A 22221-nucleotide genomic window follows, 5' to 3' on the forward strand; every position below is an offset into this window, starting at 1 on the left:
CATGAGGAGCACAGATAATTTGGGTCACAGGAATTCAAATACCAATCGTAGTCCCTAAGAGCTTTTGGGTGGACATTGGGGTTGGAAAATATTGATGGAAAGGAGGCGTGGTATTTGGGTTAAAGTATAGACTTACAAGAAGATGGATTTTAAGCAGTTGAGGTGGTCAAGGGAAGGACAAAACATACATGGTTTGTGTTAGGGGTTGGCCAAAAATATAACACCAGGCTTGGATGATATTTGAGGATGACTCTCCTGTGGGCACCTCCTTCACTTCATCCCATCTCTGGAAACCTGTCACCTGCAGATGCCTGGTTGGAGGAGACATACTCTTCTCTGAGCCACTGCTTAACCTTCCCCAGCTGCTAGGAATTGCCAGAAACAAACCAGATAGTATTGCAGAGGCCTTCCCTACCCTGTTTCAAAATTAAAGTTCTCAAATATTGAAACATCATTAATTCAGCCACTATGAAGATGCCTTACTTTCCATAATATCAGAATACTAATAAGCTAAAAAGTTATTAAAAGGTAGAACTCCTTTATTTGAATACAAGTTATGAGTACTGACCTTTACATTATCTGCTCAATTTTCCCTTGGGTTACAGTATAACTAACCAGGCTTTTGATCATGAGCAATTTCAAATCTCAGTTCCAGATAGGACAGAGCTGACACCAGAGGTGCCCAGATCTGAAGAGCTTTGATGGAATTCTTGATGGAATTCTTGATGCAGTGAAACTGATGTGGAACTGCCATTCCTTTTCCAGTGGGCTTTCCTAAAGCTACCATAACCCTCTTGCATCGTCTATCTCAATCATCTGTGGTCAGCTCATTAGCGAGAAGAGTTGAGCTCTGAGCACCTGCAGCCAAAGGCAAGGTCCTGACTCCTGCCCAGCCCTTTGGTTTGACGCCGTCTCATGGCCACAGACCACACTCTGACTGTGCCCCCCATCTCACCTATTCCACTTCTAGAATATGTAAAATTCAAAGAGAGGAGGTCACAAGCATAATTCACACTGTTGGAATAACTTTCTATGGCTTACGATGTCCCTAAAAATGCTGCCTATTCTGAGCTCCTCCCCTTTTCAGGGGCCTATCCCGCAGACCCTGCCCCAACAGCAGATGAATAATATACACTGACACAGATAATATGCCTGTCAGTCCGGCTGAGCATCCAGGCCACTTACAGTCTCCAAGGAGAGTGCTGTAAAGAGTTGCAGCCACCACCCTCACTCACTGACCCTGCTGGCATTTATTTAGCACACATTAAATGACAAAGGCTTTGAGTCAACACCATTAGAGGGTAATCAACCTGGTTGCCTTCCCCCAAGAGTGCCATCCTGCCCATGAATGATCAAAGGTTAGTTTTAGGACCACATGAGTAAACAAGTTATTTAGATAAACCACTCTACATTCCCATGTCTCTACACCCTAAGCTTTTAAAAGAATTCAGCTGCCTTCATCCAACACTTTATGCAAACTCCCAGGCCTTCCAAGAGGGTTTGTGTTTATTTCCTATAATTTTACAATTTCTCCCACCATCCTGACTGAACCCCCACACCCTTTCGCCTCTGAACCACTTTGACTGGCTCATATGCCCTCTGCAGCCCCTCGCCAAAGTGAAGCACAGGTCTGGGAGCCAGGAGAGGCAACTCCAGTTCAAATTTCAGTTTGTCACCAACTCAGTTTTGATTTTAGGCTTTATCTCCATGAATCTCAGCTCTCGTATCTGGAAAATAAGGCTAAGTCAATCTTTAGAGGTCTTCTTAGTTACAGTCCCTCTCTGTCATCCAGGAAATAAGAGACAAAGACAGACCACATAGAAACCACAGAAAGAGAACTGTGTCCTTGGCCAGTGCTACCTGCCTGTGAGCCTCAGGGAGAAGTCCCATCCTGTTTGCCTTGCTCTGGCCAAAATGCTCCCTACCAGGTGACCTTAGGAGAAACACTTTGAGAGCTGAACAATGAGAACACATGGACACAAGGAGGGGAACAGCACACACTGGGGCCTGTCCTTGGATGGCAGGAAGGGAGAGCATCAGGAAGAATAGCTAATGGATTCTGGACTTAATACCTAGGTAATTGGTTGATCTGTGCAGCAAACCACCGTGGCACATGTTTACCTGTGTAACAAACCTGCACATCCTGTACATGTACCATAGAACTTCAAATAAAAGTTGAAGGAAAAAAATTTCAAAACAAAATAAAATAAAATAAAAACTAAAAGAAAAAGAGAAAGAAAACCCAGTCAGAGAGCAGCCTAGGACCAAAAAACTTACAACCACACAATTACCGTCAGGACTCTTGGAAACTATACAGTGTGAGTCCTGGACTTTCCAGAGACACTGCATTGGTCCAGCCTCCTGACCTCTCCCCTCTCAGGTCCCAGGCCCTTCACCTCCTAGGCTCCAGGGTGCTCATCTGCAGCTGCAACCCTCACTTCCTGAACAGTCCTAAAGCTATCTTTACTTGTCTCATGGGTCACTCAAGAAACCTAATACCATGGTATACTCCCCAGCAAATGCCTTTTTATCTTCTGAGAGCACACCAAATATTAACATTTTTTTTTCCTGGAGAATACCCCTTAGTATAGGGTGTAATGCCAAATTCCACCAAGAACTTCCATGGAGGCATCAGGTATTGTCCCAAATGTGCCCCACACTAACCTCCCACAGTATCTAACATCTAGTTTCTCCCCAAATTCCCCCAAAAAGGGAACTGCTGCTACACTGGCCATGATGTTGGCCAAGTGTGAGAGTCAGGGTAGATGACTTGGAATTGGGATTTTTCCAGTCAGCCCTCTGGATCCATTTTCCACCCTTCTCTGCCCTGCCATGTACCCCCAGAAGACTGCTCTTTGCATGGCATAATCGGCACTTGCCCACTCTCTGCCTTCCGGTTGAGTTCAGCCAATCCTCCTACCGACAGGACCTCTGAGAGGTGTGAGGCATTTATTCCTGTCAGGTTTGACTTGTGTAGTTGCTTTCCTCTACACAGGGCCACAGCTTCTGCCTGAGGCCTCTCATCAGCTTTAGGAATAGTTCCCACCCCTTGACAATTCAGGTCTAAAGACAGTAATGATGTCTCACTGTTGCTGATCCCAGGGAGCTTCACCTTTGGGTGTGCCACTGGACACCTACAAGGGACAATTCAGCGTGGTGAAAACTAAAGGGTCACCCAAGCCAAAATCCACTGAGGAAACCAACTTTCGAATACATGGGAGAATAGGTCCTAATGTCCAGTCCAAGAGTCAGACCAGGAATCAAAGTAGGAGATGCAAAGCCAGAAGGCCAGAACCTAGAAAAGACAGGACCAAACAAATCCAGTCAGAAACAAGCAAAAGTGCTGCCAAAAGGATTGACAATGGGAAATTATCCTCACCTTTCTAGCAGCAGGTATAAATTGCCTGAATAGGATAGACTAGCTTCAAGGATGAGGGACACAATGAATCCTGTAATTCCCATGTAAGATTTAGTCTTTCCTTCTCCAAGAGCTGAATATTATGATACATATGCCTCAGGGAAGAGCTTTAAGTCAAGGGATCTAACCCTAGTGACCAAGATGTGCAAGGGTATGCATTTCTGGGCAAAGAGTCCATAGCATTAATTGAATTTGAAAAGGGATCTGGGGCCAAAAATGATAATCATTTCCAGTTAATCCTATTTTACCACTCAGCGTTCTTTTTTCTTGGAAAATATCTCAGCTCCTGTCTACTATCTCAGCATCAACACTGTGTACCAGGAGGATGGTACACCTCAACTCTGGAGAGACAGAAGGTCCTCCTGACCTTGCCTTTCTCTTTCATTTGGCTGTTCGAGTTGTATTCTTTATGATAAAACTGTAACCATCATAAGCGTGGTGGCTATAGAGAGCTCTGAATTATCCTAGCAAATTATTGAATCTTAAGGGGATTATGGGAAGCCCCAGATTCATAACCAAATAAGACAAAAGTGTCGGTGGCAAAGGCACAACCAGGACTTTTGGCTGGCATTGGAAGTGGGAACAGCCTTGTGGGGCTGAGCCCCTTAACCCATGAGGTCTGTGTTAACTTCAGGTAGTTAGTGTCAGAATTGAATTGAACTGTAGAACACATAATTGGTGTCAGTGAATTGGTGTTGGAATGTAACACTGAATCAGCCAGATTACAGGTTGGAGTCAGGGGAAACAGGACAAAAAGACAGTACTATTTTGTACTGTATTTTGTATTTTTGTCCCCCCAGGGGGACACCTGTAATTGTGATTGTTTAGAGAGTGTTAATGTATTTGAAGATCAGGATGTCTCGAAAAGCTGGGACATGCTGGGGCAAAGATGCAGTAAGTGCTAAAGGCTCTACCGAGGAAATAAAAGTGATTTTCAGAGTTGGCAATGGCTGGCACTGGAGCAGCATGGAGATGCAGAGCTGTGGCAGGAGAGCTTAGGGAGCCTGAGATAGGAGAAGGCTTGCAACAGGAGCTGCAGGAGAAGAGTTCCTGGAAAGGATCTCTCTGTGGCCTTGGTATGACTCAAGAAAGGTATGACTGATACTCCCAGCTTGAGCACACCCTGCTGCTTCTCTTGACAAAACTCGACCACAAACCAAGCTTCTAGAATGGGTTGCAGAAAATTCAAGAAGGGGCTACATTCTGCACTGGGGAAGTGTAGACCTAGGGAGATGGGAAATGTGTGAGATATTCAAAGCAGTAAAGCAGTGGCAATATAACACCAGACCAGAAGTGACCAAGAGAGCTTTAGACTTCAGAAATCTATTAAAATATTGGTCTTGGACTTCACCCATTATGTGGATGTATCTGAAAGCCATTGCATGTGACTTTCGCAGGACAGGGTGAAATCTGACACCCTCAGTGAAATAACTTGAAAAATCTGATTACATGTGAGAATGACATGCCTTGCCCTGTTCACTGCTACTCATTCCAGGCGAGCAGCAGTGCTGGCCAAGAAGAGGGGGTTTTCATTTCTGTTAAAAGATGCAGTAGAGTTCCAGCTTCTGGCAATGATGGAATAGCTTGATCCATCCTTAACCTTCCTGAAGATAGCAATTATTAAATCTGGACAAATTATTTATAAGACAACAATTACCTGAAAGCATTGTGGAGTGACCAAATCATGCAGACAGTGAAGGAGATTTCCTGTGAAGGGGGCACCACAATGGGTGAGATTTCTGAGTTTGTAGCTTTTCACTTAAAAAGGCCTTCTCCAATAAGCAGTAGGTAGTAAAAATCAAAAATTGGTACATGGTCAAATAGGAAATCTGAAAGGCCCTTTATCTATCAAAGAAGTTGAATTTATAATCAAAAGCTTTCACAAAGTAAATTTCAAGCTCAGATGGTTTTACTAGCGAATTCTATTAAATCTAAGGAAGAAACTATCAACCTTACACCAACTCTTTCAGAAAGCAGAAGAAAAAAGAACACTTCCCAAATTATTGTATAAAGCCAATATAACCCTGATACCAAACTTGGCAAGGATGTGTATGAAATTTATCACAAGAAAATAAAGATCAATACCCCTCATGATCATGCTCATAAAAATTCTTAACAAACTATTAGCGAGTTGATCCATCAATGTATGACAAGGATAAGATCATGACCAAGTGGCAATTACAAACAGGAATGCAAGCTAAATTTAAAAATCAAACATTTAAATTGACCATATTAACAAAATAAAGTAAAAACCATACATGGTCATCTCAATAGACTCAGAAAAATCACTGGAAAAAATTCATCAGCCATTCATGATTTTAAAAATAAACAAGGCTGGGCATAGTGGCTCATGCCTGTACTTTCGGAGGCCAAGGTAGGAGGATCACTTGAGCCAGGATTTTGGGACTAGCCTGGGAAGCATAGTGAAACCCCTTCCCCATAAAAAAGAAAAAGAAAAAGAAAAGGAAACAACAACAACAACAAAAAAGCCCTACAACAATTACAAGGACATTTAGCTAACTTAGAATAAAGGGGAATTTACCCCACATGTTAAAGGACATCTATGAACATCTTTAAGCTAGCAACTTCTAGCAAACTTCAAAACAGGCATGAAGATTGGAAAATAAGTAAAACTTACCCTATTCATAGATAACAAATTTCTATATAAAAAATACCCTAAGGCATCTAATTTTTAAAACTATTAGATCTAATAAATGCAATTAGCAAAGCTTTAGATTCAATGTAAAAATCAATGCATATTTGTGTATTTCTGCAGCAAAAAAGAACATGGAAAACTATTGTTAAGTGAAAATTTTTCTCAAAATAATATACAGAATTCAACTCAATCACAATCGTAATTCCATAGAAATTGATGAACTTATTCTAAAGTTTATATTAAATTACAAAAGGCCTAATACAGTCCAGAAACAGACCCATACACACATGGTCAATTGACCTTTCTACTATAAATGAAAGCAGTTAATGGCCAAAGATCAGATTTTTCAACAGATATTGCCAGACCCACTTGAATATCCATATGGAAAGAACTCAATCTTGACCTCTACTTCACTCAATAAACAAAAACTAATTCAAAGTTGATATAAGAACTAAATAATGAATAATATAGGTTTTACAAGAAAGCAGAATAGCGTCATGAACTTGGGGTAGAAAAACATGTCTTAGGATGAGAAAGCAGTAAACAAAAAAGAAAAAAGATAAGTTGCTCTTTACCAAAATTTAAAATCTTAGTTCATCAAAAGACACCAGTAAGAAAATGAATGGGGCAAGGCATAGATTGTGAGAAAATGTTCTTAAAATATAGATCTGAGAAAGGTCCTGTATTCAGAATATAGGAAGAATGGTTGGAACTTCAGTCCTAAGAAGACAAAGAAATAAAAGATAGGTAAAGGCACTTCTCAAGGAAAAAAATACCAAAGACCAAAAAGCACACTTGAAAGTGCTCAACTTTAGGCTGGACCTGATGGCTTAAATCCCAGCAACTTAGGAGGCTGAGGTGGAAGGGCTGCTTGAGGCCAGGAGTTTGAGACCCGCCTGGGCAACACAGCAAGACCCCATCTCTTAAAAAAAAAAAAAAAGCTCTCAGCCTCTCAGCACAATTATTATTCAGGGAAATACTAATTTAAGCATGAGATATCACTGACATCCCCACTAGAATGAAATTAACAAGAACAAAAATACCAAATGTCAGAGAATGTAGGGAAAAACAGACACTCATATTTTCTTGGGATAGAATATGAATAGCACAATCACTTTGGAAAAAAGATAGTTAAATATACACATGCTATTACATCTAGCTATTCTATTCCTCCGTATGTCTACAAGAAGAAAAAATATGTATGTTCACAAAAAGATTTACATACAAGGATCATAGCAGCTTTATTTACTAACAGCCAAAAGCTGGAAACAACAAAAAAGCCAACAACTGGAGAATGGATAGACATAATTTGGAATATCCGCACAATGGAATAGTACTCAGCAATAAAAAGGAATGAACTACTTACACAATGACATGGGTGAACATCACAGATATTATGCTGAGTGAAAGAAGCCAGACCTAAAAGACGACATACTATATGATTCCCTTCATATATATTTCTAAAACAGACAAAACTAATTTCAGATGAAAAAGAATACAGGTAACCTATAGAGAGGATGCAATTAGATAGGATATGATGGAACTTTCTGAGATAATGAAATGGTCTATATTATGAGGAAGACGTGGTTACATGGATTCATCCATTTCTCTAATGTATATGGCTGAGATTTATGCATTTCAAAGTATGTAAAATTTACCTTAAGAAAAGAACTCTTATAACAACATCACCACTAGGGGACGTGGATTGGAGATTACTTGCCGATCATACAATAATGGTAGAATGTTGATAATTTTCAAAGCTAGGTGATGGGTACATGGGAGTACATTATGCTATCACAATTCTTTTGTAAATGTTTTAAAGTTTGCATAACAAAAGTTTTTCAAATTTACTGGAGTTGTGAGTAGGCCTTTCACTTTTTTTGTTAATAAAACTGAAACAGGAAACACCAGAACCTGAAATTCCAATCACTGCTGTCTGTCTGAGCTCTCAGATCAGAGGTAGTGATGGTGTTGTAGGAGGGAAGAGAGGTGAGAGGTGGTTAGGAGAAGGTGGCCTCACAGGATCCTAGGAGGAGTGGAGAGGGTGGGTGGAAAAAGGAAGATGAAAGGGAATGGGAAGATGGAGGTGGTGGTGGAAGAAGATGAAAGAGTCATGGGGACACTGAGCTCCCTGGTTTAGGCAACAGGAGCAGAGGAGTGAAAAGAGAGATGTAGTCTTGGGACACATGCTCAGAGGACAGGGCAGGGTGCTGAGGCAATCCCAGAGCAGTCCTGGGTCAGAGTGGACCCTGAAAAGGATGCCTTCTGTTAGGGTCATGCAGTGGACTGAATGTTTATGTCCCCCCAAATTTGCATGTTGAAACCCTAATCAGAATGATGGTATTGTGAGGTGGGGCTTTCAGGATGTAATTAAGTCATGAGGGTGGAGCCCTCCTGAATGGGATTAATGCCCTTATAAATGACCAGCAAGCTAGCTAGCTCTTTCCACCTTGTGAGGACACAACATTGCTGTCTGTAGACCAGGGAGAGACCCTTACCAAGAACCCAACCCTGCTGGACCCTGATAGTGGACTTCCCAGCCTCTGGAACTGTGAGAAATAAACGTTTAAGCCATCTGGTTTATGGTATTTTGTTATAGCAGTCTGAGCTAAGACAGGTCACCTACCTATCATCTGAGTTGTGTCCCTGTCACAAAGCCCCAGTGAGTTCAACCAAGACATTTTTCCTATAGGGTCCTTGGTTTAGAGGAGGAAGGAAATGCCTTCCTTCCTGGGCCAGTAGTGTCACCCTGGGCATCCTAAGCACAACAGCAGGGTACACTCAAGTTTATGGAGAAATGCCAAGCCCTAGCCAAGCCTGCCCTGTGATGAGCACCCTCACACACCACATAATGTATACCCAGGTACCCTCTGGCATGGGAGCCATTATCCACATTTTCAAGCTGAGGAAACAGAAACTAGTCTACTTGATCTGAAAGTCAATCACCATGTGTCCCTTGGTCTGGGCAGAATTCCTTGGTCTGTGACACTTAACACCTGCTTTTTGTGTTCTCAGCAGCCTGGGCATGGTCATGCGAGCTCCCAAAACACATTTCCTCAGGCCCATCAAACCTCCCCAAACCCATCTCAAACCACCCAGTATTCCTTCACCTCCTCAAAATGAGCCCTTCCCCCTCCCTGACTCTGCACAGGCTGTTCCCTTACCTGAGTGTTCACACTCCCTTTTTGCATGGCTGGTACCTTCTCAGTCCTCAGGTCCCAACTCACGTCCCCTCCCCAGGGAGAATTCCCGTCTGTGTTTCTTCAGGGACTTCTCCCTAATATTATTTTTTTTTTTTGAAGCTCTTATTTGTTTCCTTCAGGACAGTTAACACTATTTGATAATATTTTGTTCCAGAATGTAAGTTCCTAATGACAGGCACCACCTCTGTCTTGTTTAGTGGGAATTACCCACTGGGATTACTTCTTGTTAAGAAGTTCTTTTAAACACAAAATAGGATGGCTAACAGCTTTCCAGTTTTCTTGCAGTGAAAGGTCTTAAACCTCAAACAAAGAATGTAGGCTCTGGATGGGCCCTCTGCAGAACCACAGAAAAGCATGGCATTGGTGAAGACTCTCCATTTCCCAATGAGGCAGAAACTGAAATATAAATGAGCTTCTGCCTCTAATCCTGATGATGATAATGATGATGGTGTGGTGGGGATGGTAGTAATGATAGAGGCACTGATGACAATTAAGTTGCCTTATTACATGCTAGGGACTTCATGTATTATCTCCAACCCTTTGAACTACCCTGCATGATAGAGATATATACATACATGAGAAAACTATAATTCAAAAGATACCTGAAGTCATTCTATGTCTAAGATAGACAAATGCCACGTTGATACTGTTATAGCCTCATTCTCCCAGAGGTTTTGGTTACAATGTTCTCTAAAGAACCCATTAAAGGCCCAGCGCGGTGGCTCACGCCCATAATCCCAGCACTTTGGGAGGCCGAGGCGGGTGGATCACAAGGTCAGGAGTTCAAGACTAGCCTGGCCAACTTGGTGAAACCCCGTCTCTACTAAAAATACAAAAAAAATAAATTAGCCGGGCATGGCGGCAGGTGCCTGTAATCCCGGCTACTCGGGAAGCTGAGGCAGAGAGAACTGTTTGAACCCCGGGAAGCGGAGGTTGCAGTAAGCCAACATCACACTACTGCACTCCAGCCTGGGTGACAGAACAAGACTCTGTCTCCAAAAAAAAAACAAAAACAAACAAAAAGAACACATTAAAACATACACACACATAAATACACCTCCATTTCTCCCACTCTCCTCATCCTTCACACTGGAACAATAATAAGCCTCCAAAACCATATTGAAATCAAATGGTAGATTTATTGGCTGTCTCTGTAATACAATGAGGTGAAAACATCTTAATTCAGGACATCTTCCACCTTGTTTTGGCTTCCAGTTGTACTGCAAGACCAGTGTCAGGCACATAGGCTGATTAATCAGTGGACAACAGAAGCAAACTGCTGCTGGGTTACATGTCTACATGATCCATTCCATAGTTTTAGGAATTTTTTTTTCTTTCATAGCATCTTCCTCTTTTCAAATTCCTTCAGAAACAGAAGAGAGACAGAGAAGAGAGATGGAATGAATAAAGATAAAAAATCCAAATTACATTTATGGTCAAAATGATTTTGAAACCTATTATCTTTAGGATCCCCTGAACAACCAAATTACAGAAGAAAAATGTACCAGGATGAGGGTGTTTGAACACAGAATAACAGCTTTCAAAATCAGTCTGTCAGCTTGAATTTCACGAAACAGATGCAGAGCTTCAACTTTATATTTCCTAAATCCAGAAGCGGAGAGGGAGGTTTTGAATAATATTTATTTTTTCACAGCAGTATAATAACAATAATTTTAGGAGCTGAGAAACTTCATTGTGCTTATCCAAACTGTAGTGCTATATACATGAACCCTTCTAATAAGGCAATGGAAACAGGTTTGCTCAGTTTCTCAGAGAATAAAGCTAAAGAGAGATTGTTACAAGGATTTGAACAAAATGTCAAGAACCTTAGAAATACCTGAAACAAATACCTTAAGCAAAGTAGTGTTTAAGGAAACAATACCAAAAATCATATTTTTCTAGATTGTAACAATTAGGATAAAATGTGTAGATCCCTGCTGCCACTTACTGGAAGAAAATGGTAACACACATCTCCAATGTGAATTTAAGCATTTGCTTTTCTCCTTACCCCCACCTTCAAATAAAATTATTTCTCACTCTCACTAAGCACCTAGATTTCTTTCAAACACTTTGGCACATAGTGTTATATTCCAAGAGCAGGATCATGCAAAGATTCAATAAAAAAAGGAGTCTACTTTATTTATCCCTGAGACAAATTAGGATTTTGAAATTCTCTCTGAATGCTGTTCCCTTCTAGGAAACCAACTGGTACCTATTTTCAGCATGCTTAAGAGGAGATTTTTTGTTGTTTTTTGCTTTTTGGGTGTGTGTGGCAGGGGTATACCATCATAAAAATAATGAGGGAGAGAGAGCCTTAAATGATCACTCAAAGAGACAAGCTGAAAATCAGTGCAAAGAGATTATAAAAGACATCAAATTACTTAGAATATTTTAACCCATAATGTCCTATTAAAAAAGGAAAAGCAAAACAAACAAAAAAAAAGAAAAACAAACCAAAAAAATGGTTAACAATGGTATCACAACATAGCCAGGGCCAATCTCCCCATCCTCTTTAGATCTCCCTCCACCCCAACTCCTTCTTCATCCAATTTCCATTTCTTGTTACTCAGCCTCCAACCTCCTCTCCCTAGAAACAGAAACCCATGGGGTCAGGGTGGCTATATCCCAAAGGAAAAAACAAGTAACAAAACATAAAGCAGTTCTCTGCACAGCTACCATCCAAACCCCCAAAATGGAAATCATGACACTTATGATCTTCAAGATGCTTTTTGTGTATGTTGTATCTTGCCACTTACAAAAATAAAAATCCCAATATTTAAAGAAGAAAGCTTTAAAATAAGAACATTATTCCTGGTCATGCCTAATTAGGGCACTAGGACATTAATAGAGTTGATTCAAACTATTAAGCTGCACATCAGAAAACCAATTAAGTCCCAGAAGCAAAGGCCATGATTTCCAGGTACCCATTGTGGCCACACACAGAGAAAGCCTGCAACCTCAGAGCACTTGGGTCACTGTTGGAGCTCACCTTGTAGATTGTGGTTCCTAGCTGTGCAGGAGACATACTGACCACAACTCCTGCACTCTGAAGGGCGGAGATCTTCTCTTTAGCTCCACCTTTTCCTCCAGCAATAATTGCCCCGGCATGACCCATTCTCCTCCCAGGAGGAGCAGTTAAACCAGCAATGAAGGACACTACAGGCTTGGAATTTGGACCCTGGAAAGAAAGTAATATTTTAAATGCTCTAATGAAGAAGTCAATCAAAACGAGACCTCAAATTCATGACTCTGCTGGTAAATGGTAAATGGCTTGGGCAGGGGAAAGCCCACTATTCATCTTAGGAAAACCAACACAAATATTAAACCAGGATTGAAACCACTGCATCATCCTTTGAGTTAACTTTCCATACAAACTCAGTAATACAACACTGTGCCAATGTCCATATATATTCAATATAAAACTTCCACTTCACAAATACACATGTGACTCTTTCAGTTGAAAAGTAAAAGAGCATACTGGAAAATATGATTTGCGATAATAATAATTTAAGACACAAGACTGGGTTGCTTTACTTCAACCTAATATTATGCCTTCATTCATTATTAGTTCACCCTTAATAAATGTGCTAAAAGAAAAAGATGAGGTGGGAAGTATACCGGAAAGGACCTAGGACTTAATTTCCTAGTAACAAAAGCTGCATGACCTTGGACAAGGCTTCTTGAGAACCAGACTTCTGCTTCCTCATCTATGAAATGAAATGGCCAAACTAGATTGATGCCCAAAAGCCCTTTCCACTCTGGAATTCTGTGTCTAATAGGTAAGATCAGAATTGGTTTTATTCAGCAAAAATCCATTCTAATGTACAATCTCTATATACTAGATTCTGAGGTTTAAAAAAAAAAACCCATACAAAGAAAATATAAAAATTTCTGTACTCTAGACATGCAAAGTAGTTGAAGAAATAATATAAAATATGTATATAACTCAATCCATTAAGAGATTCCATACGCCAGGCATGGTGGCTCAGGCCTGTAATCCCAGCACTTTGGAAGGCTGAGGCGGGCAGATCATGAGGTCAAGAGATCGAGACCATCCTGGCCAACATGGTGAAACCCCATCTCTACTAAAAATACAAAAATTAGCTGGGCATGGTGGCTTGCGCCTGTAGTCCCCGCTACTCAGGAAGGAGGCTGAGGCAGGAGAATCGCTTGAACCCGGGAGGCGGAGGTTGCAGTGAGCTGAGATCGTGCCACTGCACTCCAGCCTGGCGATGGAGCAAGACTGTGTCTTAAAAAAAAAAAAAAAAAAAAGAGATACCATAAACTAATATATGAATATATGATTGTTTCATAATTAATGGCAATATCATGTTCATAACGGAAGTCCAGAGATAATAAGGAACCAGGTAAAACTGAGAGGCCTGGAGAAGGCAGAACTTGAGCACGAGTGGAACCTGAGAGCCTTCACTTAGGTACCATCATCTTCCCCTACACCAGCAGTTCTCAAATCATTTGGTCTAGGGATCCCTTATACTTAAAAGAATTATTGAAGATCTCAAAGAGCTTTTGTTGATATGTGTTATATCTAATGATATTTAGTATATTAGAAATTAAAACAAATTTTATAAATATTTGTTAATTCACTTAAAAATAACATTTTAACACTTTAAAAACCATTCTAGTGAGAAGAGTTGCATTATTTTACCACTTATATTTTCAACTCTTGAATGTTTAACTTAATGAAAGACAAATGGATTCTGATAAATGCTTTTGCATTCAATCTATTGTAGTATGTTATTTAAGCTGAAGTATAAAAGGAAAATCCAGCCTCGCACAGATATGTAACTGGAAAAGGGAGAAGTATTTTAATTGACTGCCTTACAAATAATTGGGAGTATTCTTCTTTGATACTACCCAAATCTCTCAAGTGGTAATTTCTTAAAGGTTAGGTGCAATGTTGGAATCTGAAATCACAGCAGTGAACTTTGTCCCTTGTTAATTTAAAACTCATTAATCTGTATTGCACTTTGAGTGATCTTTTAACCACAGTGATTTTGTAACATGCATTCCTCAGTTAGGAAATATGTATGGGTTCATCGAGTTATGCAGATCTTCCAAATGCTGACATGTTTCATCATTTAATAACAACAAATCAGTTATCAGTATCACCACCAAGCTCATTAGAAAAGCCTCTAGGTAGGGGGAAGCTGTCAAGCTCACAGTTGCAGATGCAAGTTTTCCAAAATTTTAAATTAAATATTCATTTGAAAGTTCAGATGCTATTATTAGCAACAAATACTATCAACTGTTTTCCTTGACACAGCAGGTTTACTTTGTTCATTATTGAGAAGAGATCTGTCTGAATTACCAGTTCATCTGCCAGTCATTCTTTCAAGTAAAATTGGTGTCCCACGGAAAGGGCAGCTAGTTCAGCTCACAACTCAGTTGTGACAGTGCTTTACTTCCCATTTTATCACAAAATACTGACTCCAGGGTCATAATTTAATAAAATTAATAATTTGTATTGCTTTATCAAGGACATTCATAAGTGAAACTGGCTTTTCTTTTTCTTTGCACTGTGAGTAGTACATGGCAGTGAATGACTGCTTCTCTGGTTCGACTGACTGCCCTGATTCCCACTAAGATACAGCATGCAAAGAGCTACATGGTCAGACACTGCTTACTCCTGCCTCATCTGCCACCTTTCCTCCCTTCCTCCTTATCTTCCAGTAACCCCAGAATGCTCTAGCTCTGTGCCTTTGCTGAGAATGTTCTCCACCCTCCTTGGATACTTGGCAAACTCCTACTTAACTTTTAAGATCTGACTCTAGCTTCCTCTTCCCCATAAGCCTTTTCTGTCTTTCCCTCCCACCCTCCCCACAAATGCCCTCATAGTTGATCATCTCGTCAGTGACCCTGCTGTGCCTTTTACACCCTTCTACTATTAAATTCAGCACACTGGCTATAACCTATTCCCCATGTGTTATTCTACTAAACTATGAATTCCCTGAACACAGAGGTTATATTTTCACTAACTTCGGTATGCCTGGCACCTACTGTAGTACCTATGGTATAGAATTAAAAAGAAAAGACTCCACAAATTATTTATTCATTCACTTATAAGATCTACATAGAATATGAGAATCTCATGTTTGAGTGGCATTAATTTGTATTCGATTCCACTCCCCTGTTCCCCAAAAAGTGGGAATATTGTTGCACTAGAAAGGATCAAGACTTTGTTGAGCCTAGAATGGCAAACAAATTTGCATCTGTCCCATTAACAAAGAGCCATTGGAGGCTTCTTTGTTTTTTGTTTTTTAAGTGGAGAGAACTACAACTAAAAGACTATGGGGAAGTGTAGTCTGAAAATAGGACACAGAAAGGATGAGAGGTGTGTCTAAAAACAGAAAGGCCAGTTAGAATGCTATCACTGTAGTCTGAGCCTATGCCCAGGACTGATGACTCTTTGTCCTTAACTCCTTCAATCTAACTCCTCATCCTTCCATGGTGAAATGGAGAAGTCAGACAAACCTGGGTATGAATCTCACCCCTGGTTCATTTGCTGTATGCCTACCATTGGCAAGTTACTAATCTTCCTGTACCAGTTTCCTCATTCATAAAGAAAGAACAAAAACAACTTACCAAAGCATCAGGATAAAAGTTAAACACCAGAACTTTTGCAAATAATTATTATCATTGTAATGATAACAAGAAACGCAGCAGCAGATCATGTTTATCGAGTGTTTACACCAAGTATTACACTAGGCATTTTATATAATGCAGCATCTGAACTGCTTAACTTATAATCTTGTACACATTAGGTTCTCGATAAAAATTAATTCCATAACAACTAACCAGGAATAGGAAACATGTTGCCAAATGAAACAAAATGTCTATGTTTCATTTTTCCCACTAAATACTAGGCTATTCAAGGGATTCAGAATTGGGCCCAAATACATTTTAAATTCAATTTAACACAGCATAATGCTGTATTAACCAAAACTTTTTTTTTTTTAAAGAAGTCAGTTTTTACTTAAATTTCAAACTATACAACTTTCTGAACACAAGGGAATCTAACATTTTACTCCAATCCTTAACAATCTACTCTTCCATTTACATGATCTGTATTGGTGCCTACTGTGTCAGGGGATTGGGTGGGGCACTGAGGTTAACAGTTCCCTGCAGTCCATAACACAGTCTAGAGTGAAAGTCAGATATTAAGCATGCCTTGCAGAAGGAACAAGCAAAGGCAAGTGAGAATGAAAACTGGCATGTCAGATGGAAAACTGATCTAAAAGGGAAGGTTTGGATGGTATGTGAAGGACTGGAATACCATGCTAAATCTGCCCTTTAGCTGACATGTAATGGGAAACATTACATGGGAAACACTGTCTGATGTGAACCAAGGACAAACAGCACCAATATCCATGTTTCAGAAGGGCAGATAATTTGGGTGGCCATAAACAGAATGGCCTAAGAGTAAAGGGGGGTGGCTGGAGAAAATAAGAGAGATCATGAAGGAAACCACTGAGATGGTCCAGATGAGATGGGATGAGGACCCAAACCAAAGTAGATGGACTAAGTACAGACAAGGCTCTGAATCTAGACAAACCTCTGATGCCTCAGAGACAGATCTTGGTAACTGAGTAGAAACAGGATGAGAGAGAAATAAAAGTTAGTTCTCAGGTTTCTGCCATAGAAATAGGCATAGAAAATAGATCCAGGGAATGATAAAGAGGAGGAAAACCAGAAAGAAACCAAGAGGATGGAGAGGATGACGAATGAATCAAGGCCACTGGTGACCTCTGTGCAAACACAACGTCAGGAGAGTAAGAAGATTCCACAGCAGCAAATGGCTCAGTAAGAGTGCTTAGTAAGTGCCGGGCACTACTTTGCTATACGTTACTAAGTCATTTAAACTTCGCAGTCCTTACAATAACTCTAGGAGGCTGGCACTACTATATCGTCATTTTTCCAATAAGGAAATTGAGGCAACGAGAGATTAAGAAGCATTCCCAAGGTCACATAGCTTCTAAGTGACAGACAGGAGCCTGACTGCTGAGGATTCAAGAATGAATGAAAAGTAAGGAAAGAGAATGAGAGAATGAGGGTAAACTTGAGTCATATCTAATATGGGAGTTAGGGCTTAAAATCACCACAAAAGAAAATCAAGTATATTCAAAATAGCCCTTGAAAATTCCTTAAAACACAAATAAATATGCCTTGTTTTGTGTAAACCACCCTGTACATGATATTATTGGCTCCTTTAACTCTCCAGTATTATTTTATGTGGCATTTAATTCATTCACTGGTGGATTTTTTTCATAAGCATAGAGAGAAAGTGATCTCCACTCTCTTGCCTGGTCTCCTGAAGAGAATTTTTCACTCACTCCTCAGTGTAAGAGAAATTCTGAAAATCAATTGCTTGATTTTTTCCCACAGTTCTCTGACACAACAATGGCCACAGCACAAATTCACTGAGTGGGGGCTGGTGGCCGCCAAACTGCTTCAGTCACTACTGCACTCCCATCTCTCCTTTCACCACAGGAACAGGGCTTAACTCCCTCAAGCTAAATGAAACGATGACATAACTCAACACTACTCCTTTACATTTAATTCTAAGTGAAAGGCAACAGGGAAAGCCTCCCCAGGACATAGACAGTAAAGCTTTTCTACTTGCTCTCTGAAGGGAAGTGCCATTCCAAAAGGAAAGTCTAAAACTAGGGGGAAGCCAGATCCTGAAAAAAAGCACAACGGATAGGATCTTTAGGTCAGCCTTGAAAAAGAGAAAAAAACACTTATTTCCCTCTGAGATCGGGAGAAAGAATACTGGTCACAGGTGAAAACCAAGTCTGCAGGTCAAGTGGGGGCTCTCGGGCTGATGGCCTGAATGTATCTGTTCAGCAGGAGAACGACTTACCTACCACAAAGTGTGGGGTGATGCCTGGGGAGAAGAGTTCAGAATAGGGAAGTAGAGAATCAATCCAGAAATAATACAGAATTGTCTGAGTGTCCAGTATAGAAGGCCCTGCTCAGAAAGTTTTATCTTTCATGTTTTCCCGAAAAATTCACCTTTGAAAAAATAAAAATAACTTCTGAAACAAGCCTCTGATATTAAGAGCAAAGAGCTGTATTTTTCCAAACTCAAACTTACTGAATTATGTTGCTTCAAAAATTCTGCAGCATTCTCTTCTGCATTACCACCAATTTCACCAATCAATATGATGCCTTCTGTGGCAGAATCGTTCAAAAAGATTTCGAGGCAGTCAATAAAATCTGTTCCATTAAAAGGATCACCTCCAATGCCTGAAAAAGTTGAAAAATATCAATAGCTGGAAATTTAAGGGTGAACCATGGAATTTAGGTCAATAAATGTTTTTAACTAGTTTGTCATTTTTCTTACCCTTCTCTCTAATATTTTTAAATGTATCATTGCCCTTGCATTTAATATTAAAAAAATCACAAAATGCTACATTTATTTCTGTTGGTAATATTATATAAATGCTAAATGGTGGTTGGTTCCTGATATTCTAGGAATATTCTAGGGCTGTAACGAAGACAACCCTCTTTTTGCTTTAGCTCCTTTATCAAGCCTCTTCTGTCCCACAAAATTATTCCCAGATAACTCCTTAGAAATGAACATTTTAAGAAAATGTGTATCTGTGTTGCATGCTGATGTTACACCAGAGGAAAGAATAAACATTTAACAAATTTCTTTGAGTAAAGAAACTATTTGATGAGGTATGCTGCAGATAAATCACCCACAAGTTTTAAGACACAAGTGCCAGTGAGTGACAGTGAGTGCCCTGACCGCTCCTGTTCTGGATCCAGAGTGGATGATGACAGAGCCTGCATATCAGAGCCATACTACACACCACATTTAAGAACAAATTCTTGGACAGGGTTAAAGTAAATGTTCCCTATAGACAGGCTGCCACTTTTTATTTTTAAATTACAAACTTACTGAGGGCAGGATTGATTTCTTACTTTTCACTGCATCTCTGAAAAATGGAGTGGAAGAAGAGAACCGGCATTTATTAAGTGCCAACTGTGTGTCAAGTCCTATGCTTTAGCACACATTAGATCTGTCATTTCCTAATTTTCTCAACTTCTCTGTGAGACAGGCATTATTATACTCCATTTACAAATTCAAAACTGAAGCTGGAAAAGAAGGAATCGGTAAGCCTGTTTCAAACCTTTTCTTATTCTCTGTCACACTAAAGTATCTTCCACTTATGATTGTGCTTTGCATGTAGAAATGCTCAACTAATGTTTTCAATATTTAATTTATGAATTTGGATCTTAATAAAAACACTCCAGAGCTATATGTTATTTTTTGGTAAAGATAATTCTAAAAGGTTAACAGGTATTCTAAGAACTTGAAAGAATATTTATTAATATGAAAAGGTGGAATTTGCCTTGGCTTTTGGCAACAAATAATGAAATTATTTTAAAATGTAAAAACTTATAATTTTTATTTTTTCAAATGGGAGGCAGTATAGTGTGATAAAAAGAGAGGTTTTGAGGAACTGAACCTTCCTCAACCTTGACTTTCTCACCAATAAGGCTCTAACAGCACAATTTTCCACCTCAGAGGCACCTGAGAGGCTTGCCTTAAGAATGAGACACTGAATGGCAAAGAATTCAGTAACTATAAAGCACTGATGCACATAATGGCAATGACAACAAAAGTCCTAATATAAGGAACCATTTCTTCAGAGCAATCAAACCAAGTGATGTTTTCAGGCACCAAGTTGCTCCGGGAGCCACGTGTCCCAAGATGTTAGTTCTTCAACCTAGAAATGAAATCTTGGACCATGAATCTTTAAACAACTACAGAACAACTTTACACTTAAGCAAATTAAATTTGAGATCATAACATCCTTTTCATAACAGTATCAAAATCTTTTGCAAATAATAAAATCAATAATTATTATTATTATACTCATCCAATGAAGACACCACACTCCAATAAAATGATTTCAGCAAAAGTCCCTCACCAACACACAAAGACTGCCCCAATCCAACTTGTGTTGTTTGGTGAACTGCTTCATAAGTCAGGGTGCCAGATCTGGACACAATGCCTTAACGAAAGAGAATTCAAAAGTATTAGATTGTGTTTCTAGGTTAGACTAAAATATGGTAAACTAAATTACCAAACACTCTGAGTGACTAACATAGGTATAAAATTCATTCCACGATTTGCCATCAAAATCAATAGTATCTTCAAATGATGAAATGAAAAGGAAAGGCTTAAATTCAAGCAGGGGGGGGTTTTAATTTAGACACAGGAGAAAGCATATTATTAGTTAAGGTTATTTTATGACTATAAAAACAAAGCAAGAAAGACTTAAATTACCTCTTCTGAGAATCTTTATGAAGAAGATAATATCAACATAAATTTGGTAGGTACAATCATACCTACAGTGGCAGAATGTAATAGATTAGACTTATACTACCTTATGTAGTCTGGGTATTTGTCCCCTCCAAATCTCAGGTTGAAATGTGATGCCCAGTGTTGGAGGTGGGGCCCGGTGGGAGGTGTTTGGGTCATGGGGACAGATCCTTCATGAATGGCTTAGTGCCTTCTCCATGGTAATGAGTGAGTTCTCACTCTGTTCCTTTACATGAGAGCTGGTTCTTGAAAAGATCCTGGCCTCTCTCGTTCCCTCTCTCACCATGTGACAGGCCTACTCCCCCTTCACCTTCCGCCATGAGTAAAAGATTCCTGAGGCCTCACCAGAAGCTGAACAGATGCTAACACCATGCACGTATAGCCTGCAGAATCATAAGCCAAACAAATCTCTTTTCTTTATAAATTACCCAGGCTCAGATATTCCTTTGTAGCAATATAAAGCAGACTAATACAGTACCCAAACTATTAAACCATCAAAACTAGCATTAGTCACATTTTAAAATACTACCTATCTTCTCCACAACTATTTTCCCATTGATTTTCAACCAATATATACGCTTTAAAATCAATATAAAGAAAACTGGGGAATAAGGTCAAGATCCCTCTGGAATCAAGTCTCCCACCTAATTTCCTTTATAAATGGACCTGTGTGAAAGCACTTAATTTCACATCTGGATTAGGTGTGCGCCGAGGGAGGAGAGCCAGTGGAGGCCAGGGAGGAGTGACAGTTAGATGTCTTCTCTTGTAGTTCACTATGCTTGGCTGAGCTTCCAGAAAGGTAATTTATTCAAAGCCACAATCTACGTAATACTTTAGACAAACAAAAAAATTAATCCAGGGCGTCCATGGTTTACTTTCCTTAAACTCCTGCCTTGGAGCAACTGAAGAACTCAGAAGACCCTTTCCTAACAATATGATCACCCTACCAGGGCAGGTAGAATTCTTGTCAACCTGAGACAAAAACCATAACTATAAGTTGCCTCAACTTCCGTACACCATGTTTACACTCTTAAACAAAGTGCTATGTCACCATTATTGTATACTAATGCATCCTAAGTGTGTGACCTATGCATAAACACATCTTCTCACTATGAATTTGGGCACACAATAACTTCAGGTTCTATATACCAACCAGTCAAATTGAAAGAACGGTGTGTACATAACTTAGTCATTGCTAAACAGACCCTACAGAACACTATCAGATTGCTCTTTTAGATGCATTTCACTAGACAGTGACAGCTACGTCCTCGACGATGCCTCACTTCATGTGGAACTCTGCTCCAACTCCCCAGCCCAGCAGAGTCCCAGCTTCCCTCTCCAGACTTGTTTCTTACTATTTCCCTACCTAGTGAAACTGGGTTATTCCTCATTGATATTTCATGCTCTCCTATCTTTTCATATCTGTTCTGCTTAAGATGGAGCGTTTCACCTCCACCATCTGACAAAACTTCTAATCATCCTTCAAGGTCCACATTAAACACTACTTTCTCTTTGAGGTCTTTCCTGATCACCCCCAAAGATAAGTCAGATATAATCTCTTTCTCTAAATCTCCTCAATGCTTTCATA

At 39.8% G+C, this 22221-nt stretch overlaps 1 protein-coding gene across 1 annotated transcript in view; it reads right to left on the reverse strand.

Moving 5' to 3' along the window:
- Nucleotides 1-10396: 10396 nt before the first annotated feature.
- The window catches only part of SUCLG1 (succinate-CoA ligase alpha subunit), a 36104-nt gene continuing 24279 nt past the window's right edge, over nt 10397-22221 (reverse strand). Inside the window, exons 6-9 of the mRNA XM_030827267.1 lie at nt 20239-20322; nt 18393-18544; nt 12267-12455; nt 10397-10640 (exon numbers count right to left, since the gene is read on the reverse strand). Coding sequence (XP_030683127.1) covers nt 10614-10640; nt 12267-12455; nt 18393-18544; nt 20239-20322 — 452 coding nt within the window. The 3' untranslated portion in view covers nt 10397-10613. The remainder of the gene's footprint in view (nt 10641-12266; nt 12456-18392; nt 18545-20238; nt 20323-22221) is intronic.

This window comes from Nomascus leucogenys, chromosome 14 (assembly GCF_006542625.1).
Source record: "Nomascus leucogenys isolate Asia chromosome 14, Asia_NLE_v1, whole genome shotgun sequence".
Lineage (NCBI taxonomy): Eukaryota > Metazoa > Chordata > Mammalia > Primates > Hylobatidae > Nomascus > Nomascus leucogenys.